Source organism: Orycteropus afer, unplaced genomic scaffold (assembly GCF_000298275.1).
Source record: "Orycteropus afer afer isolate SDZICR_OR568_19922 unplaced genomic scaffold, OryAfe1.0 scaffold00053, whole genome shotgun sequence".
Taxonomy (NCBI): domain Eukaryota; kingdom Metazoa; phylum Chordata; class Mammalia; order Tubulidentata; family Orycteropodidae; genus Orycteropus; species Orycteropus afer.
The window spans coordinates 3522688-3542488 of record NW_006921640.1 but is presented as its reverse complement, the minus strand read 5'-3'; the positions used below and the strand labels follow the sequence as shown (position 1 = coordinate 3542488).

Genomic DNA, 19801 nt, shown 5'->3' with positions numbered 1-19801 from the left:
TTGGTATATATACCAAAGATTATTAGTGGTTACCGAGGTGGGAGGGAGGAGGGAAAGGGAAGCTTTTGTTTGTGGGGCACTGACCCAGTGGCACACAACACAACAACAAGTTTATGCTAACTGTGGTGGAATATTTTGGAAAAGGATAGGAATAATGTGGCACAGTATGAAAAGTGCCATCAATATCCCTGAGCTGTAAATTGGGAAGTTGTTATGTTGGTGAATGTCTTGTGTATGTTTTCACCACAATAAAATAAAATTAAAATAAAAAAAAGAGTAAGCCTGGCCAAAAATTTGACCAGGGATCACAAAGAAAATGATGTCCTGAGCTTCCTGGTCCCCTACCTGCCTCTCTCTGTTTCTTCCCAGTTCCCAAAGGAGGTGCTTTGAATTTAAGCAGCAATAGGTTTTGTTGTTGTTGTTGCTGCTGCTGTCTAGTGATTTCTGACTCTATGTACATAGAGTGACCCTGTGTACAAAAGATTGAAACTGTCAGGCCCTGTGCCATCCTCACAGTCATTGCTATGCTTGTGCCCATCGTTGCAGCCACCATGTCAATTTATCTTATTGAGGGTCTTCCCCTTTTTTGCTCTCTATTCTACCACGCATGATATCCTTCTCCAGGGACTGATCCCTTCAGATAACATGACCAAAGTTTGAGAGCCAAAGTCTGGCCATTCTCACTTCTAAAGAGCATTCCAGCTGCACTTTTTCCAGAACAGATTTGTTTGTTCTTCTGTCAGTCCATGGCCTTTTCAGTATTCTTCACCAACACCAAAATTCAAAGACATTAACTCTTTTTTCAGTCTTCCTTATTCATTGTGCAGCTTTCACATGCATATGAAGCAATTGAAAATACCCTGCCTTGAGTCAGGCACACCTTAGTCTTCAAAGTGACACGTTTGCTCTTTAACACTTTAAAGAGGTCTTTTGCAGCAGATTTATCCAGTGCAATACATCATCTTATTTCTTGACTGCTGCTTCTGTGGGCCTTGACTGTGGACCCAAGTGAAATGAAATCCTTGACAAGACAGTCCACAGTTTCAAAGAGCACATGATTTGGTATGTGTATTGTGAGAGAGGGAGTGGAATAGGAATTTATTTAAATAAAGGATGTGGTAGTTAAGATTGTGTGTCACTTTGGCTGGGCTTTGATTTTGAGTGGCTTGGTAGCTGGATATCATAATTCCCCATGATGAGATTGGACATCTGCTTTGAGCAGTTAATCAGTTGCCTTCAGAGTGTGGCCTGTTTCCAATGTATATAGAAAGGGTCCTTCATTTGGTTCAGTCTTCATCTTCAGTTCCTGGACTTGAACCAGTGGCCTGGCATGCTACCTGCTGATCTTGGCATTATTCTCGGACTTGAACCAGTGGCCTGCCAGTCTTGGGATTGTGCCATTTTATCTGCTGATCTTGGGTGCATCAGCCTCAGCAGCCAGCAGCTACGCCCATTAGGAGATGCCTCCACTCCAGTGGGCCTGGAACAACAGGCAGAGCTGAAGCCCTAGCTTGAGCAGTGTGGTGGTTAAATTTGTGTCAACTTGGCTAGGCCTGGTTGAGTGGCTGGGCAGCTAAATGTAGTTATTCCCCATAGTGAGATTGTTAATTAACTCCATAGTGGAATATAGTTGCTTTGGGTATGTGGTCTGCTTCCCATATATAAGAAACAGCTTTGGGAATGGTCTCTAGTTTATGGCACACTTGAACCCTGCATGTAGCCAAGTTGTTGTTCAGCAGCCTGCCATGCTCTGCCAATCTTGGGACTTTTAATGGACTTGAACTAATGGCCTGCTGTGTGGTTTGGTAATATCAGGACTGTACCTTTTTACTTGTCAACCTTGGGCTTGTTAGCCTCAGCAGCCAGCAGCTATCTGAGTGAAGAAAATCCTCCAGCTTCAGTGGGCCTGGAGCAGGAGGCAGAGCTAAAGCCCAAGGTTGAGGGGCTTTCACCCAGCTCCTAGAGCCTGGCACTTTGAGCTCAGACTTAAAGCCTCCAAAATTGTAAGAGAATAAAGTTCTGTTTGTTCAAGCATCCTATTTGTGGTATATTCTTCTCAGAGTGCCACTAGATAATCAAAACAAGGGGCCTTCACCCATCCCCTAGAGCCAGCACTCTTAATTTGGACTTCTGTCCTCCTAAACTGTAAAAGAATATTGCTAATGCCATCCACTTGTGGTATTTCTGTTGTAACAGCACTAAAGAACTAAGACAAAGGATAATTACAATGCAGTGTCATAACTGCTATAATAAAGGTATTGTAGTATTGTGGGAAGGAGCTCTAGTGGTGTAGTGGTTAAGACATTTCACTACTAACCAGAAGGTCGACAGTTTGAACCCACTACTGCTCTGTGGAAGAAGGCAGTCTGGTTCTGTAAAGATTTAAAGCCTTGGAAACCCAATGAGGTCACTATGAGTTGGAATTGACTCAATGACAATGAGTTTGGTTTGGTTTGAGAGTATTGTGGGAGCATAGGTGATGAAGTGACTTCTGCCTTAGAGAATCAGGAAAAGTTTCATAGAGGTGATGACACTTGATCTGTGTCCTGAGAGATGAGTAGGAGTTCATGCCACAAGAAAGAGAGGAAAGAGCATTCTGATGAAGTTGTACGCAAGGGAGTGGAACGTTCAGGGAAGTAGGTAAAGTTCAAGGAAATAGTACACAGAAGGGAAAGGAAAGGAAAGAGTTAGAGAAGGGTGAGAGAGATGAAAGACTGAGGAGCTGGAGAGGAACCTAGCCAAGAAGGTACTTTTATATTCTACTAAGGGACCAGGTGGAGCTCTGGTAGCATAGTGGCTAAAGCACTTGACTGCTAACCAGAAGGCTGGCGGTTCAAACCCACCAGCCACTCCTCGGAAGGAAGGTTGGGCAATCCTACTTCCGTAGTGATACTGCCTCGGAAACCCAAGGAGGGGTCGCTATGAGTCGGGGCCGACTCGACGGCACATAACAACTACAACAACAAAGGGACCAGGGGCTCTGGTGGCATAGTGCTTAAGGCACTTGACTGCTAACCAGAAGAATGGTAGTTCAAATCCACCAGCCACTCCTCAGAAGGAAGGTTGGGCAATCTACTTCCATAGTGATACCGCCTTGGAAACCCAAGAAGGGGTTGCTATGAGTTGGCTCTGACTCAACGGCACATAACAACAACAACAAAGGGACCAGGGAGAGGTTTTCTTCTCCTTGGTTTAAGGAGGTGAATTACTAGCACATACTCTCAGCTTCTATGTGGAATAATTGGACTGAGCTATAATTTGAAGATCAATAAGCCTGCAAGTTTCTGGAGGGAGGTGTCATGTTTTATTTAACCCTATATTTTCTGCCAGGGACATAGCAGGGCTCAGTAAAAGGGGCGGAATGAAAGAGCAATTAAAAAATGACAGCTGCAATACTGAAAGTCTTGAGATATGATCTAAAAAAACAAAACAAACAAATGAGGGGGGCAAAAAAAACAGGGCAAATTACCACAGAATCCCTTACATTCCATCCAGTATATGTATGTCTGGGAAGACCTGACAGAGGAAAGATGCAGGGCCTGGGAGGTGTCTGAGAGGGGTTACTTGATATTATGAAAATGAAAGTGAGAAAGCAGAGGGCAAGGATAGTGGGGGAAGTCAGGGGATGTGAAGTAAAAAGAAAGCTGACTAGATAATAATTTTTCTTTGTCCTATTTCCTCTTCTTTGGCATCCAGTTTCTTTCACTTGTTTTTGCCCTACTCTACCACTAGTTGAGGGGCTCTGGTAGCATAGTGCCTAAAGCACTTGACTGCTAACCAGAAGGCTGGCGTTTCAAACTCACCAGCCACTCCTTGGAAGGAAGATGGGGCAATCTACTTCCGTAGTGATACTGCCTCAGAAACCCAAGGAGGGGTCACTATGAGTTGGATCCAACTCGACAGCACATAACAACAACAACAACCACCACTAGTTGTAAGGGAGCTCTGGTTGCGTAGTGCCTAAGGCACTTGTTTCCTAACCAGAAGGCTGGTGGTTCAAACCCACAAGCCACTCCTCGGAAGGAAGCTTGGACAATCTACTTCCCTAGTGATACTGCCTCGGAAACCCAAGGAGGGGTCACTGTGAGTTGGGTCCAACTTGACCGCATGTAAAAACCCCTACTTTTAGTGCAGAGGGGAAGGGAGAGGCTAGCCAAGGAAGCTAGCAAAGGCCTGGGCTTAGTGGCAGCCCCAGCTGGGAGGCATGATTTAGTACAGATGGGACCGTGTTACCCAAAAGCCCGGGTTGCCCAGCTTTTATGGACCACCCTAGCAAGACTAGTTCAGAATGTTCCAGCTTAATGGGAGGTAGGAGAGCAGCTTGTAGCTCCATCTTGTGTGGGTTTTCTTTACCGTTTATGCTTATGTTTTCTTTCCACTTCATATAAAGGTGAATTGTCTGCCATCTTGTGGCAAAGGTCTGGTACTGACTGGGCCTCCACCTGTCAACTTCCTGTGCCATTGCTCTCTACTACTTGGCGCTGCGCCTCACTCTGGGATTGTGGCAAGTGTAGGCAGTGGTACTGGGTGAGAGCTTGTGTCAGACGTTGTGACCTGTGAGGCATCTGCCAGGGGAGGAAGAGACTGATTGGCAAAGCTCAGTGTCTGTGTCTCTGGTAGGATCCCCTTTCCCTGCACACTGTTTTAGAGCAGTTTCTCAGAGACCATGACTGTGAATTCCTGGGCTGGGGAAGGCCATTCTTGTTTATACAAGTAGAATCACAATTTTAAAGGAGAGAAGACAGGCGATCTGTGAGGAGGTTGCTATGGTGCTGTTCCCCTTCAAAGAGAATAGAGGTGGACCAGAAAAATGAGCAGAGGCATGGGGGCAGGTCTGGGAACTATGGTCCTGATATGAGGGATGAAGGACACAGGGAAGAGGATGGAAGCTCTGAGTCTTTGGCCATAGTGTGGAAACTTTTGAGGCCAAAATATGAAAGAGTCATGTAGACAGGAAGTATGTGTCAGGGTAGAGCATCTCTGGTTGGAACTCGAAGCACATGCTCTCAATAGGTGGTATTTGAAACACTGTGAGTGGATGAGCACTCAGAGGATAATCAGAATTGTGCATTATCTGAACTTTAGATCTGTTGGAGGTGTGAACTCTACTTGCATTGCAAATCTGGGACCCTCAGAATCAAACTTTTTATTTGGTATTTGGATACAGCAAGAAGAGATAAGAGATTATTCCAAATAATTCCTAGAAGCTCTCTGGTTCTCTGGCCTTGCCTTGGCCCATAATAAGTCATGGACTAGTGATAGTCTTTATTAGCTCTTTAATGCTGCCTGAAGTGGCTAGTACACCCCACAGACCTTGACTTTGAATTTTCACCATAATATTCCATTGCTGCAGCCACTGGTGTCCCCAAACCTTCCTTCAGTAGGCTTCTCTTTACAGACAAATGCTGGTGCTAATTTAGTTTAATGCTTTGCCACTACACACCATGCAAGGCATTAGTCCCTTTTCCACTGGCAATGAGGAGGCTCTGCCTTACTTTAAATCTAACCATGTCAGCTAAGCAATTCTTGATTACCATCTTTTAGGTTCTGTTTCCTGGAAATAATTCTGGTACCAAATGCTGTTAACCAGAGTTCAGTCAAGGAAACAGAAAGTATTCTAGGTATTTCAAGCAGCATGGATTTAACATAGGGAATTCAGTGTTTACAGAATCAATAGAAAGGCTGTTGGTGTGATTGTTGTTGTTGCTGTTGTTATGTGCCATCAAGTCATGAAGGTCAGAGAAAATCACTCCTAGCAATCAGGATACCAAGCAGTCAAAGAAATTGCAAAAAAAATCATTGCCAATGATTTTCTTTGCTTCCAGACCCAGAGAGAGATTTAGGAGGATGGTTAAGCCTCAGGTCTGCTATATGCAGATATATGAGCCCATTCCCACAGCTGTGACTGAAAAAATAATAGTGTCTCCTTTTATTTATTTATTTGATTAAAAAGAAAACAATAACAACCACCACTCATAGTGACCCTATAGAAAAAGTAGAAATGTCCATAGGGTTTCCAAGGCAGTGATCTTTACAGAAGCAGACTGCCACATCTTTCTTCTGTAGAGTGGCTGATGGGTTCCAACTGCCTGCCAACTTTTCTTTTAGCAGCCAAGCACTTAATGACTGCACCACCAGGGCTCCTCTCCTTTTATTTAGCCTTCCAAATTTCCTATGAGTTTCTCTCATTGATGGAGTCTAAACTAGAATGTTACTGGCAACAGAATCTGGGAAATGTTATTTCCAAGCTCTCAGCCTATGTAATACCAAGGCAAGCTTAGAATGCCGGAGATCAGGAAACAATATCTGACATTGGCTGTTGTTGTTAGGTGCTGTCAAACAGGCTCTGACTCATAGCAACCCCTGTGTATAACAGAACGAAACACTGCCCTGTCATGTGCCACCTGACACACAACCTTCTATCTGACATACAACCTTAAATGTGGGTGATAATAATAGTACTTCCTTCATATGCTTGTTGTGGGGCTAAAATTAACACTTATGAAGTCTTAGCAAAAGTGTGGCATATGGTAAACCTTTAATAAGTAGTAGTTTTTAAAAAATCATCAAAAGTGAAGTTAGAATGGCTTTTCATTCTCATTTCTAACCCCTCTGAGAACACTGGCTGTTTCTGAGCTACTTGATCGCCAATAAACCCTCTTTGGCCTGAATCCTATTCCCAACCATTCCTGGCTTTCTTGGCTATTGGATCATGTATCCGCCTCATTCTAGCTCAGAGGTATGCATGGAAATTCAAAAACAAAAAAGGAGAAAGTTCTCAAGAAAAACTAAAGAAGTGTAATAATGCTGAATATTATATTCACCATGCTTGGCAGATTTGAGGACTTTGTCTCCAGGATCAGCAGTCAGAGGGTCAATTATCTTATAAAAACCCAAGTCCAGGTCTCTGCCCTGCACTTCTGTACCAAACGGAATCCATGAAACTGGAGTTGAGTCTCTGTTGCCTTGTGCTCAAATACTCCAAGCAGCCTGTCATAAGAATTAGGACACAGCTGAAATCCAAAAGGGAAAAGAAACAGGCTAAAATCCATAGGGGGAACAATTTCTATTTCTTAGTCTGTCTCCTGCCCCAAATAGCTCTCTGTCCTCCCCTACTTGTGTTTATGTGTTCTGTTTCTTTCCATTGCAGCAGATGCCACCAGACCATAAGGACTTAAACTAGGTCAGAGAAGGTGTGATAGCTGACGCAGGCCCTTAAGGCCATGTCCTCCCCTGACCTGACCCCCCCAGGCTCTCCCAGGCCTTGAGTGGCCATGCACAGTCCCCAAAAGACCCCTGATCTCCAGGGGTTCCTAACCAGGTCCCTGCTCCCCAGAACCACAGTGACTAGGGAAGTGCTCTGTCCAGCTCCAGGAGTGCTAACCTGTGAGTGGGCCAGGGTCTCTTCCTGAGCTGACAGAGTACAACAGAGCTGGGCTGGGCTGCAGCCTTTCTTATCTCCCTCAATCCCCAGCATTCTTGCTCCAGGGTACCTTTCTATTTCCTTCCACTGCAGTCCTGTTTGAGTGCCTTCAGAGGACTCTCATTTTCTCCCCAGGATTAGCCAGGAAAGTACATACATCTGCTGTTTCCTCTGGAGACTCCAGAGGAATCTTCCTCTGGATTCCACTGGAACCAGGTTCAAACAGATCAACAGGGTCCAAAGCAGGGGTCCACGACATACAATTGTACCACCTTTAATGTAGTGAGTAGAGCACAAGTTACAGAGTCACAAATCCTACCAAATCCCAGTGAACTTAGGCACAGGGAGGTAAGCGGCTTGCCCAAAATAACCCCACTGAGAAGGGGCAGAGTCTAGTACTATCCACATGAACCACCTGTGTCTGCATCACCAAGAACCCTGCCCCCCAGTACCTCCAGTCCTGACAATATCTGCTCAACAACCTCACCCTAAAGACTCCTTTCTCTGCACAGGTTCTGTCCCAGAGTGGTTACGGTACAATCACGACGGACATCCGAGAGGGGCAGACCTTCTACTACGCAGAAGACTACCACCAGCAGTACTTGAGCAAGAACCCTGATGGATACTGTGGACTCGGGGGCACAGGAGTTTCCTGTCCAATTGGTGTGAAAAAATAATTTCTCCCCACATGATCAGGCCTGGAGATTACAGCAAAAATGTGTTCAACAAATTCTTTAGTGATTTGTATCAGTGACTTTTTGAAGTGCACAAAATACAAAGGCATTTTTAAAAATCTGGTTTATTGAGATATAATTTACATGAAGTGCAATGGCAAGTTGATTTAAATGTTCATTTATCTTCTAATAAGCTTTGGGAATAGAAATGAAATTTTTGGGGTCGTCTTGGATTGAAATAATATGTTGTGTCCACCTTCTTGAACTTGAGGTGCCTGCCATAGAAACTAAGGAATTAAGCTGAGAGGCTAATGGGCAGGCTGGGGGTGATATTGAGAATTCTTTACTATACCCTGTTCCACCTCATGACCACATGCCTGCACTCCTGTGCCTTAAAATCTTCAGACATTTGTAACTTCAGTGCATCATTCACCAAGACGCTCTGCTTTACTGAACCTAGACATGGGTACATGGCTTACTCTTCCTTTGCAGCCCTCTTTGTGGGGTTGGTGGTTCAAATTCACCCAGTGGTGCCATGGAAGAAAGGCCTGGCAATCTACTTCTGCAAAATAACAGCCAAGGAAACCCTATTGAGCAGTTCTACTCTGTAACACATGGGGTGTTCTGACATGAGTCAGAATTGACTCAACAGCTACAGGATTTTTGTTATTGTTGTTCTGTTTTGTGTGTGGCGGGGGAGAGAAAATACAAGAGTTAGTTTAATGAATTCTAGTTCTTTGCTTATAGCTATGAGAAATGCTTGTTCTAATAAAAGTCTGAAGTCCAATTGTACAAACTGTCTGATGTTTCATCTGTTTTTTACTTGTTTAGATAGAATAGTTCTAAGTGCTAGAAGATAAATTTAAGAACTCTAAAAGAGTTTAAAATGGAAAAAGGCTCAAAGTCATTTTCTCCCAACTGGGAAATAATTATGATTGAAATTTTGGAAAACATCTACACCTTGCAACTTTAGTAATAATAAGTGTTTTCCACGCATCTGTCACATCTGCAATGATTTCTTATTAGAATCATTTAATGCCTTCAAGGAGCCTTGGTGTGCAGGGGTTAAGTGCTCAGCTCCTAACCGAAAGGTTGGTAGTTCAAACCCACCAACCACTCCACCAGAGAAAGATGTGACAGTCTGCTTCCATAAAGATATACAGCCTTGGAAACTATGGGGCAGGTCAACCTCATCCTATAGGGCAGTGTGAGTCAGAATTAACTCAGTAGCAGGTGGTCAGGTTTGCTTTATATCACAGCAGGCTATCCGTTCCAGTTTGAGCTTGATAGAATGAGCTGATCCCTCTACACTGCTCCAGCCTCACACTGTGTTCTCAAGCAATTCTCATGCACTTCTATACCTAAGCACAGGGAGTTCTATCTGCCTGGAATGCCTTTACACACACACACACACACACACGTTCACCATACTCTCCCTTTGTGGACTAACTCTACTCAAAGGAGTCTTCCCTAATGGCACCTTTCCTCTTCCCATAACCTCTTCCCACACATTCCTGTTAGGCTGGGTTGGGTTCCATTCCTCTTGCCTCCATATTATTCAGATTCATTTAACATGTATTAACCAAAAACAAACCCACTACCCTTGAGCTGATTCCAACTCATAGTGACCCTATAGGTCAGAGTAGATCAGCCCCATACAGTTTCCAAGGCTATAAATCTTTATGAAAGAAAGCTGCCTCATCTTTCTCCTGCAGAACAGCTGGTGAGTTTGAAATGCCAACGTTCTGGTTGGCAGCCAAATGCTTTAACTATTACACCACCAGAGCTAAACAAGACATAATCAGATCCTTCCCTGTCCTTATAAGGTTCTTCATGATCAAGACAAGTTATGGTGGACATAGCCAATAAACATGTAAACAAATAATAAAGATGCTTTCAGGTCCTGATAAATTATAAAGAAGATGATAAAATAGGATAAGATAAGAATTGTATTCAGGTCTATGCACTTAGGTTTTAGCTAGGGTGGTCCAAGAAGGCCTCCCCGAACTTAAGTTTCCATCTGAATGATCTAATGATGATAAGGTGGTAGCATATCAAGAATTTATAAAGGGGGGAAAAATCCTCACTGCATGAAGTCAATTCTGACTCATAGTGACCCCCCATTGGGTTTCCAAAGCCATAAATCTTCATGGAAGTAGATCGCCCCATCTTCCTTCCACAGAGTGGCTGGTGGGTTTGAACCACTGACCTTCTGGTTAGCAGCCTGATGCCTTATCCACTATGCCACCAGAGCTCCTCCACATAAGTGGAAAAGATCTAACTAATGACTGTCAACATTCCCACTTTGGTTGCTTGAAGGAAAAGCTTTCCAAACAGAAGGACCAGGAAATATAAATGGCCGAAGACAGAGACAAAAAGGTCAATGGGCCTGGAATAGTGTGAATGGGGAAGGTTATTGTTGAATAGAGCTATCTCAGAGAGATGGACAGAGTTCAGATTATGTAGAACCTTCTAAGGTTGGGAGCTCCAGTAGCATAGTGCCTAAGGCACTTGACTGCTCACCAGAAGGCTGGTGGTTCAAACCCACCAGCCACTCCTCGGAAGGAAGGTTGGGCAATCCTGCTTCCATAGTGATACTGCCTCAGAAACCCAAGGAGGGGTTGCTATGAGTCGGGACTGACTCGACGGCATATAACAACAACAACAACAACTTCTAAGGATATGGTAATGGGTCTTTGAGTTTATGCTATTTAATTGAGCAGACACTGGAGGGTTTTAAACAACTTTTTCCTTTTATAACCTGAGGAACTAGATGGGTGGTGCTGTTATTTACTTTTGAGAGAGCACATATGGGTTGGAAATGAGTGACTGAATAGTTCTGTTTGGGCCATACAAAGTTGTTAGATGCTTCTTAGTCTTCCTAGTGGAGATGTGGAGTAGGGCAGTTTGCTGGATGGGTCTGGAGCTTTGGAGGGACCTGTGTGAGAGAGAAATTTAATCATCACCAGATATAAACATTACAATCATTTGGCTTAGTTAATTATATAGTGCTCGGGGCCTTAAAAGCTTGTGAGTGGGCATCCAAAGTACAGCAATTGGTCTCTATTCATTGGTAGATGAAGAGAGAGGGTAGAGGAATAAGGAAGAAAATGGAATATATGACAAACTGCCTCTTTGAACAACTGCCTCCTGTGCCATGAGACCAAAAGAACTGGAGGGATGCCTGGCAACTATTACTGAATATTTGGATCAAGTGTTCTATAGAAGAATACTGATCAAAAGGGAGAAAATGTAAAACATTACAGTTCTCATAAAATCCAGACATTCTGGAGCCATTGAAGCCAGATGACCCCGATTACCCTGAAGAAATCTTTAAACCCTGAGCTGAAATTATCCCCTGAAGTCATCTTTGAACCAAATAAAGTTTAGCCTAATTAGTAAAGACTGTCTGCATTATGCATTATGCTTTTTAAAAAAACTTTTTATTGTGATTTGAATGGAATTTATAGAGCAAATTGGTTTTCTATTCAACAGCTCATACACATTTTGAAGAATTATCTGTATGAGATCAAACTGACCATAGTACCTTGAAAGTATAAAAGAGAAGTTTAGGGGGCAGTGACTTTGTGTCAATGATAGTGAGAAAAATTGTCTAGAAAGGTGCCATAGCCTGAAGAATGTAACCAATATCACTTAATTGTACCTGTAGAAATTATTGAAATAGTGTACTTTTTGTTGTGTATTTTCACATACAGAAAAGAATTACCAGATATAGATGGCATTTGAAGCCATGGAACTAGTTGAGGTCATTTAGGAATGTAAAGAAAGAGGTCTGAGGATTGAGGATTGAGCATTAGGGTGTTCCAATACATTGGTCTGGAAATGACAAATTAGTGCAGGAATTTGATAAGTGACACTTGAGATTGGCACATGAAGTTAAGTTGTTCTCCCAGTGAAAACTAGAGATAAATACCCTAGGTTCCATCATGAGTCTAGAGCAAATCTTAGACTTTCTTCTATGTGCAAAGCAGAACAAAGCCAAAAATGACAAAGCATCCATGTCCTTTAGAGAAAAAACTTTGCATTGTTTCGAGAGATGTGTACTTGGAATTTTTCCTGTGCCTTCCCTATTTACCACTGTGGACATGGAAATAACCCTAAATTTCTAGCAGTTGCTATGTACTTGCTCTGAACTGAAGCTAATCCCTGGAGACCTAAAAATGCCAGCATGATCCATTGGGCAGAATGGAGGTTTATAAAGATCAGATGATAGTTGGAATCTGTTTTCCATTACTCACTGTCATTGATTCAGATCCGATTCATAGCGACCCCTTCTTGGGTTTCTGAGGCAGTATCACTATGGAAGTAGATCGCTCAACTTTCCTTCCAAGGAGTGGCTGGTGGGTTTGAACCACCATCCTTCTGGTTAGCAGTCAAATGCTTTACACACTACGCCATCAGAGCTCCTCTGTTTTCCATTACACAGTGGAAATACATAATATGTAATAGCTGAAAGGAGTCCCTGGGTGGTGCAAATTGTTAAAGTGCTTGCCTGCTAACCAAAAGGTAGGAAATTTGAATCCACTCAGACGTACTTTGAAAGAACAGCCTGGCAATCTACTTCCAAGAACAACAGTCATTAAAATTCCTATGGGGCACAGTTCTACCCTGACACATATGGGGTAGCCATTAGTCTGAATTGACTCTATAGCATTTTTTAAAAAAATAACTGAAAAAAGTCCATATTTAATTTCTTGACACAATCAATAAAGACCTTTAGACTCCACCATTTCCAATATAGTAAACAAAAAGCATACCTTATCTCTTGAAGAATTTAAAAGATTAATGATACCAAGGTAAACTTGTATGATGCAGAGGTGATTATTTAAACATATCCTCTTTTTGTATGAATGTAGATGTCATAAATGTAATCAGTTGGATATGACAATGGCTTCAGGGGTTGCAGATATAGTGTATTCACTGAACAGTAAACGCAGCCATTGGTACATAATATGTAGCTCCAAAAAAAACCAAACTCACTGCCATAGAGTCGGATCCAACTCATAGCAACTCCTACTTGGGTTTCCGAGGCAGTATCACTATGGAAGTAGATTGCCCAGCCTTCCTTCTGAGGAGTGGCTGGTGGGTTTGAACCACCAGCCTTCTAGTTATCAGTCAAATGCCTTAGGTACTATGCCACCAGTAGCTACTGGCCTAACAAATACTTTCTTTTCTGTACCTATGAGTAAAAGATTATCAGAAGCAACTTACCTTCACATAATAAGTTGTTGTTGTTGTTGTTATGTGCGGTTGAGTCAGACCCGACTCTTAGTGACCCCTCCTTGGGTTTCCAAGGCAGTATCACTACAGAAGTAGATTGCCCAGCCTTCCTTCCAAGGAGTGGGTTTCAACCACTAGCCTTCTGGTTAGCAGTCAAATGCTTTAGGCACTATGCCACCAGAGCTCCCTCACATAATAAGTGCTATATCTTTACTATTGTGTCTCAAAGCTATAGCAATTCTACTATCTGTCGTAATATAGTCCAAAGAAACCTTGATCATCTTGATATAGAATATCAGCTGATTCATTATATTGATGACATTAGGTTAATTGAACTTGGTGAGTAGGAAGGAACCAGCATACTAGATAGTGAGAGATTTTCCCCCAACAAGTTCAGGGGGATGCCACATTGATTAAAATTCTAGTGGTCTGGTGATCTGGACCATGAGAGACAAGTTGCTGCATCTTCTACTGCCCATCATAAAGAAAGAGCCATAACTTGATGATGCTTAGTGGGTCTGTTTGAGTTTGGAAAGCAAATGTAGACATTTGAGTGAGCTAGTTTGAACGACACACTGGATAACCTGCCAGTTTTGAGTTGGGTCTAGAGCAAGAGAAGACTTTTCAACAAATTAAGACTGTGATGCAGACCACCCAGCCACACAGCAGTCTCTAGTGTATTGAACATATTGGTGGCAAACAAAGGTCTTGTATAAACATACTGACAAACCCTAATAGAAAAATCAAATGACAGTTCTAGGGTTTCAGAAATAAAGCCATGTCTTCTTCCCTTCTTCATTTGAAAAGTAACTCCTGACTTGCTACTATGACCAGGTAGAAAACTAGGACACTCAAAATGCCCCTCATGACCTGGATTTTGTCTGATCCTCTGAGTCGTAAAACTGAATGAGTATATCAGATTGTTTTTATTTAGTGAAAATGGTATATATGAGATTGAGCTTAAGCAGGTCTAGACAGCATAAGTAAACTGAAGTAACAGGTGGCTGGGACTCACATGATACGGCTTCAACTTCTCCACCTTTCCTTCGGCCTACATTTCTGACCTAATAGTGAGTTTCCTGAAACCAGGTAAAAGAGAAAATGGCAGAGTAATTTACAAATATATCTTCACTTTATGTTGTCTGCAGCCAGAAGCACTGCTTGGTTTGCCCTGAATGGCAGTGGTGAGAAAATTCTTCTAGTGGGCAGAAATCCTAAGAGTACATGTGATTGTCCACTTAATATGGAAGGAGACATAGCCAGAGATATATATCTATGCAAATTATATATATCTATGCTGATTTAGCATAGTGCCTATGGCACTTGACTGCTAACCAGAAGGCTGGCGGTTCAAACCCACCAGCCACTCCTCGGAAGGAAGGTTGGGCATTCCTATTTCCATAGTGATACTGCCTCAGAAACCCAAGGAGGGGTCGCTATGAGTCGGGGTTGACTTGATGGCAAATAAAAACAACAACAACAATGCTGATTTATGGGCAGTGAGTGGCTAATGGTCAAGTAATGGGAAAGAAGAATATTGAAAGATTGATCACAATTAGGTCTAAAGGAAAATTATATAGATAAATATCTTGACTTGAGCACACAGTATGAAAGTACTTGTTTTACAAATAATTTTCTACCAGAAGCCATCACCTTGGAGTAAATAAACAAGTGAGCAATATGCCCCATCCTATAGATGTCAGCCTCTTTCCCCAGTTAAACCAGTGCTAGATCAATGTACTCATGAACAAAGTGTCAGTGTGGCAGGGATAGAAGCACTTTATAAATGTAATTATTATATGGTCTAATATTCTACAACATTGTCTTTAATAACAAGATATGTTTTTTAGTAAAGGAAGTGTAAACATGTATCTTTTACTGAAACATTCCCCATCACTCAGAAGCAGTTGAGTTGACAAAACTATGGAATGGTCTGCTAAAGGCTTGGCTACTACATCAGCTGGGTGACAACCCCCAGTAAAGCTGAGATGCTATTATACAGGATGTGGCATATGACTTAGACTAACATCCAATATTTGATACTGTCTCTCGTATTACCAGAATGCACATGTCTAGCATCAAGACGTGAAAATGAGCATGGTCCCCCTCATCATAACACCAAATCCTCTACTGAAGGAATATGTACTTACATCTTTGACACCTTAACTTAGTGAGTTTGAAAGCTTTAGTGCTCAAGAGATCAAGACTTCCATTATGGAACACAGTCATATTTCTGTTAAATTTGAAGTGGAAGCTTTCCCCGCTCCCTGATCATTTTTAGCTCCTTGTGCTAATGAACCAATAGACAGATAGGAAAGACTACCGTATTGACTGAGATAATTGATCCTAACTTCAAAGAGGAAACAATGGAAACAAAGAGGATTAAATCTGGACCAGACCAAATAGGTTTAAAGGCTATATCATCCCAGCAGATGAAGAACCCTGCCTATTTGTGTTGCTGGCAAAGGAAAGGACAGATTTCTAGAAATAAACTACCTACCTAAAGTAACACAGACTGAGGTAGACAATTTGAACAGATTCACAACATAAGAAGAAATTAAACAGCATATTTAAAAAATAAGAAGAAGAAGAAAGAAAACTACCAACAAAAAGTCTTGTCCCAGAAGGCTTCACTGCAGAATTTTACCAAACATTCAGAGAAGAACTGACACAAATTATATTCAAACATTCCAGAATATATAAAATGAAAGAATTCGTTTTATGAAGTGAGCACAACCCTGATACCAAAGACAGGCAAAGACACCACTGAAAAAGAAAATTATAAACCAGTATCCTTCATGAATATAGACACAAAAATTCTTAACAAAATAGGCAACAGACTACCACACCATATCAAAAAAATAAAACATCATGACCAAGTGGGATTCATACCAGGTATGCAAGGATGGTTCAACATTAGAAAAACAATCTATGTAATTCATCACATAAATAAAACAAAGGAAGAGAACCACATGATCATATAAATTGATGTAGAAGAGGCATTTGACAAAATCCAACACCCATTCCTGATGAAAACATTGAACAAAATATGAATAGAAGGGAAATTCCTCAACATAGTTCAGAGTGTATATACAAACTAAATCACATTATTCTTTCTTCAAAAATACATTTTATTGAAATACAATTTATGTACAGTGAAATACACAAAACTAAAGTTACATGGATCAATGCATTTTTTTTCCCCAGTGTTGCCTCTCCTCCCCTCCAACCCTGGGAACCAACAAAGAAAGTTTCCTTCCATATATGAACCTTTCCTTGACTTTTTACTACAATGAACTAATACTACATTTGTCCTTCTGTGATTGACTTATTTCACTGAGCATAATGTCCTCCAAGTTCATCCATGTTACGTGGTGTTTTGCAGATTCTACACTATTATTTAGTGTTGCATAGTATTCCATTGTGTGTATGTACCATAGTTGGGTTAACCATTCTTCTGTTGATGGGCATGTAGGGTTGTTTCCATCTTTTGGCTATGGTAAATAGTGCTGTGATGAACATGGTGTGCATGTATCTGTTCTTGTTCTGGGTCTCACTTCTTTAGGATATATACCTAGTAACGGGATTGCTGGGTCAAATGGTATTTCTAATTCCAGCTTTTTTAAGGAAACGCTGTACTGCTTTCCACAGTGGTTGTATCATTTTACAGTTTCACCAGCACTGTATGAGAATGCCAATCTCCACTCATCAATATTTGTTATTTTCTGTCTTGTTGAACTTTGCTCTTAGTGCTGGAGTGAGATGGTATCTGGTAGGGTAATGCCTAAGGCACTTGACTGCTAACCAGAAGGCTGGCAGTTCAAACCCACCAGGCACTCCTCAGAAGGAAAATGGGGCAATCTACTTCCATAGTGATACTGCCTCAGAAACCCAAGGAGGGGTCGCTATGAGCCGGGTCTGACTCAACGGCACATAACAACAACAATAGCTAATTATTCATGAGCATTTCTTCATGCATTTGCTGGCCGCCTGAATATCTTCTTTGGTGAAGTGTCTATTCTTGTCTTCTGACCATTTTTTAATTGGATTGTTAATCTTTTTCTTGTTGAGATGCTGGAGTTTTCCATAAATTTTAGAGATAAGTCCCTTGTTAGATATGTCATTGCCAAATATTTGTTTCTCAATCTGTATGTTCTCTTTTGACTCTTTTGGAGAAGTCTTTTGAAGCACGTAATAATTTAATTTTTAAAAGATCCCATTCATCTAGTTTATCTTCAGCTGTTTGTGAATTTTGGGTTATGCTTGACAGTCTATTTATGCCATAAATTAAGGCCCCTAAATATACTCCTATTTCTTCCTTGAGGAACTTTATAGTTTTAGGTTTCACATTTAAGTCTTTGATCCATCTGGAGTTAGTTTTTGTGTATGGTGTGAGGTACATATCTTGTTTCATTTTTCTGCAAATGGATATCCAGTTTTGCCAGCACTATTTGTTAAAGAAACCACCTTTTACCCATTTAATGGATGTCACCCTTTGTCAACAATCAGCTGACCATAGATCTATTTCTGGGTTTTCAATTCTGTTCCACTGGTCTGTGTGTCTGTAGTTGTACTGGTACCAAGCTATTTTGACTACTATGGCTGTATAGTAGGTTTTGAGATCTGGGAGTGTGAGACCTCCTACTTTGTTCTTCTTTTTCAATAGTGCTTTGCTTATTTGAGGTCTCTTTCTTTTCCATATAAAATTAGTTTTATAATGGTTTTTCCATATCCATAAAGAATGCTGATGGGATCTGGATTGGGATTGCATTGAATGTATATATTGCTTTGGGTAAAACTGACATTTTCACAATGTTCAATCTTCCTATCCATGAGCATGGTGTGCTCTTACATTTATATAGAACTCTTATAGTTTCTTGAAGTAGTGATTTGTAGTTTTCTTTATACAAGTGTTTTGTGTCCCCAATAAGATTATTCCCAAGTACTTTATTTTTTCAATAGCTATTGTAAATGGTATTGATTTTCTTATTTCCTTTTCAGGAATCTCTTTGCTGGTGTAGAGGAATCCAACAGATTTTTGGATGTTGATCTTGTATCCCACCACTATGCTAAATCTCTCAATTAGTTCCAGTAGATTTTTGACTGTGTCTCTTAGGTTTTCTATGAATAGGATCATATAATCAGCAAACAGGAATAGTTTGACTTCTTCCTTACCAGTTTGGATGCGTTTGATTTCCCTTTCTTGTCTTATTGCCCTGGCTAGGACTTCCAATAAAATATTGAATAGAAGTGGTGATAGAGGGCATCCTTGTCTGGTTCCTGTTTGCAAGGGGAATGGTTTCAGTGTCTCTCCATTGAGAATAATGTTGGCTGTTGGTTTTGCATAAATGCCCTTTATTATGTTGAGGAATTTCCCTTCTATTCTGATTTTGCTGAGAGTCTTGTTCAGGAATGGGTGTTGGATTTTATCAAATGCCTTTTCTGCATCGATTGATAAGATCATTTGTTTTATTTAGTGATGGATGAGGTTAATTGTTTTTTTAATGTTGAACCATCCTTGCATATTTGGTATGAACCCTACTTGGTAAAAATGTATTATTTTTTGGATATGTTGCTGGAGTCTATTGACTAGGATTTTGTTGAAGATTTTTGCATCTATACCATCCTTTTCTGTGTTCTAGAACAGTTTGAGTAGGATTGGTGTCAGTTCTTCTCTGAATGTTCGGTAGAATTCACCAGTGAAAATGTCTGGACACGGCTTTTTTTGGTTGGTAATTTTTTTGTGCCCTGTTCAATTTCTTCTTGTGTTATGGATCTGTTTAAATTTTCCACCTCAGCCTCTGTCACTTTAGGTAAGTAGTATGTTTCTAGAAATCTGTCCATTTCTTCTAGATTTTTTAATAGGTTGGAGTGTATTTCTTCATAATATCCTGGTATTATCTTTTTATTTCAGTTGGTTCTATTGTGATGTTGCCCAATTCATCATTTTATTTTAAGAGTTTGTTTTACATTCAATATAGTGTGCACATTTAGTTTCACTCCCCATTTACCATGCCCAACCCTAACCCAGTCTCCTCCTCTCCCTGCCCAGTAACCTTCCCCCTGTGTCCCTCTTAGTTATGCACTTCTGTTTGTCCTGCATTTCCTCTGTGTGGATATTGCTCCTCTGGTGCTCTGTGGTATATTGCTCTAAGGGATGTATTTCCAATGAGTATGTGGGTACATCACCCTGGGTTGAGTGGTCTGTATGTACATCTTGTTAACTATTGGGCTGAGAGCCAGCCCCTGGGAGTGAATTTTATTTGAGGCACAGAATTTATTCCAGGGCCGTAGTATTGAGGTTCTCACCAGATTCCATCCGACCAGTAATTCTGCTCATTATTGAGTTTTTGGATTTTGTTCCACATTTTTCCTCCCATTCTATACAGGATCTCCAGATTTGATCCTTTCCTGAGTGGTTGGCATTAGTAGCTGGGCATCATCTAGTTCTTCTGGTCTCAAG

At 41.2% G+C, this 19801-nt stretch overlaps 1 protein-coding gene across 1 annotated transcript in view; it reads left to right on the top strand.

Annotated features, from left to right (window-relative positions):
* The window catches only part of MSRA (methionine sulfoxide reductase A), an 821542-nt gene extending 813442 nt beyond the window's left edge, over nucleotides 1–8100 (top strand). The window contains exon 6 of the mRNA XM_007938716.1: nucleotides 7936–8100. Within this exon, the coding sequence (XP_007936907.1) occupies nucleotides 7936–8100 (165 nt within the window). The remainder of the gene's footprint in view (nucleotides 1–7935) is intronic.
* Nucleotides 8101–19801: the final 11701 nt, after the last annotated feature.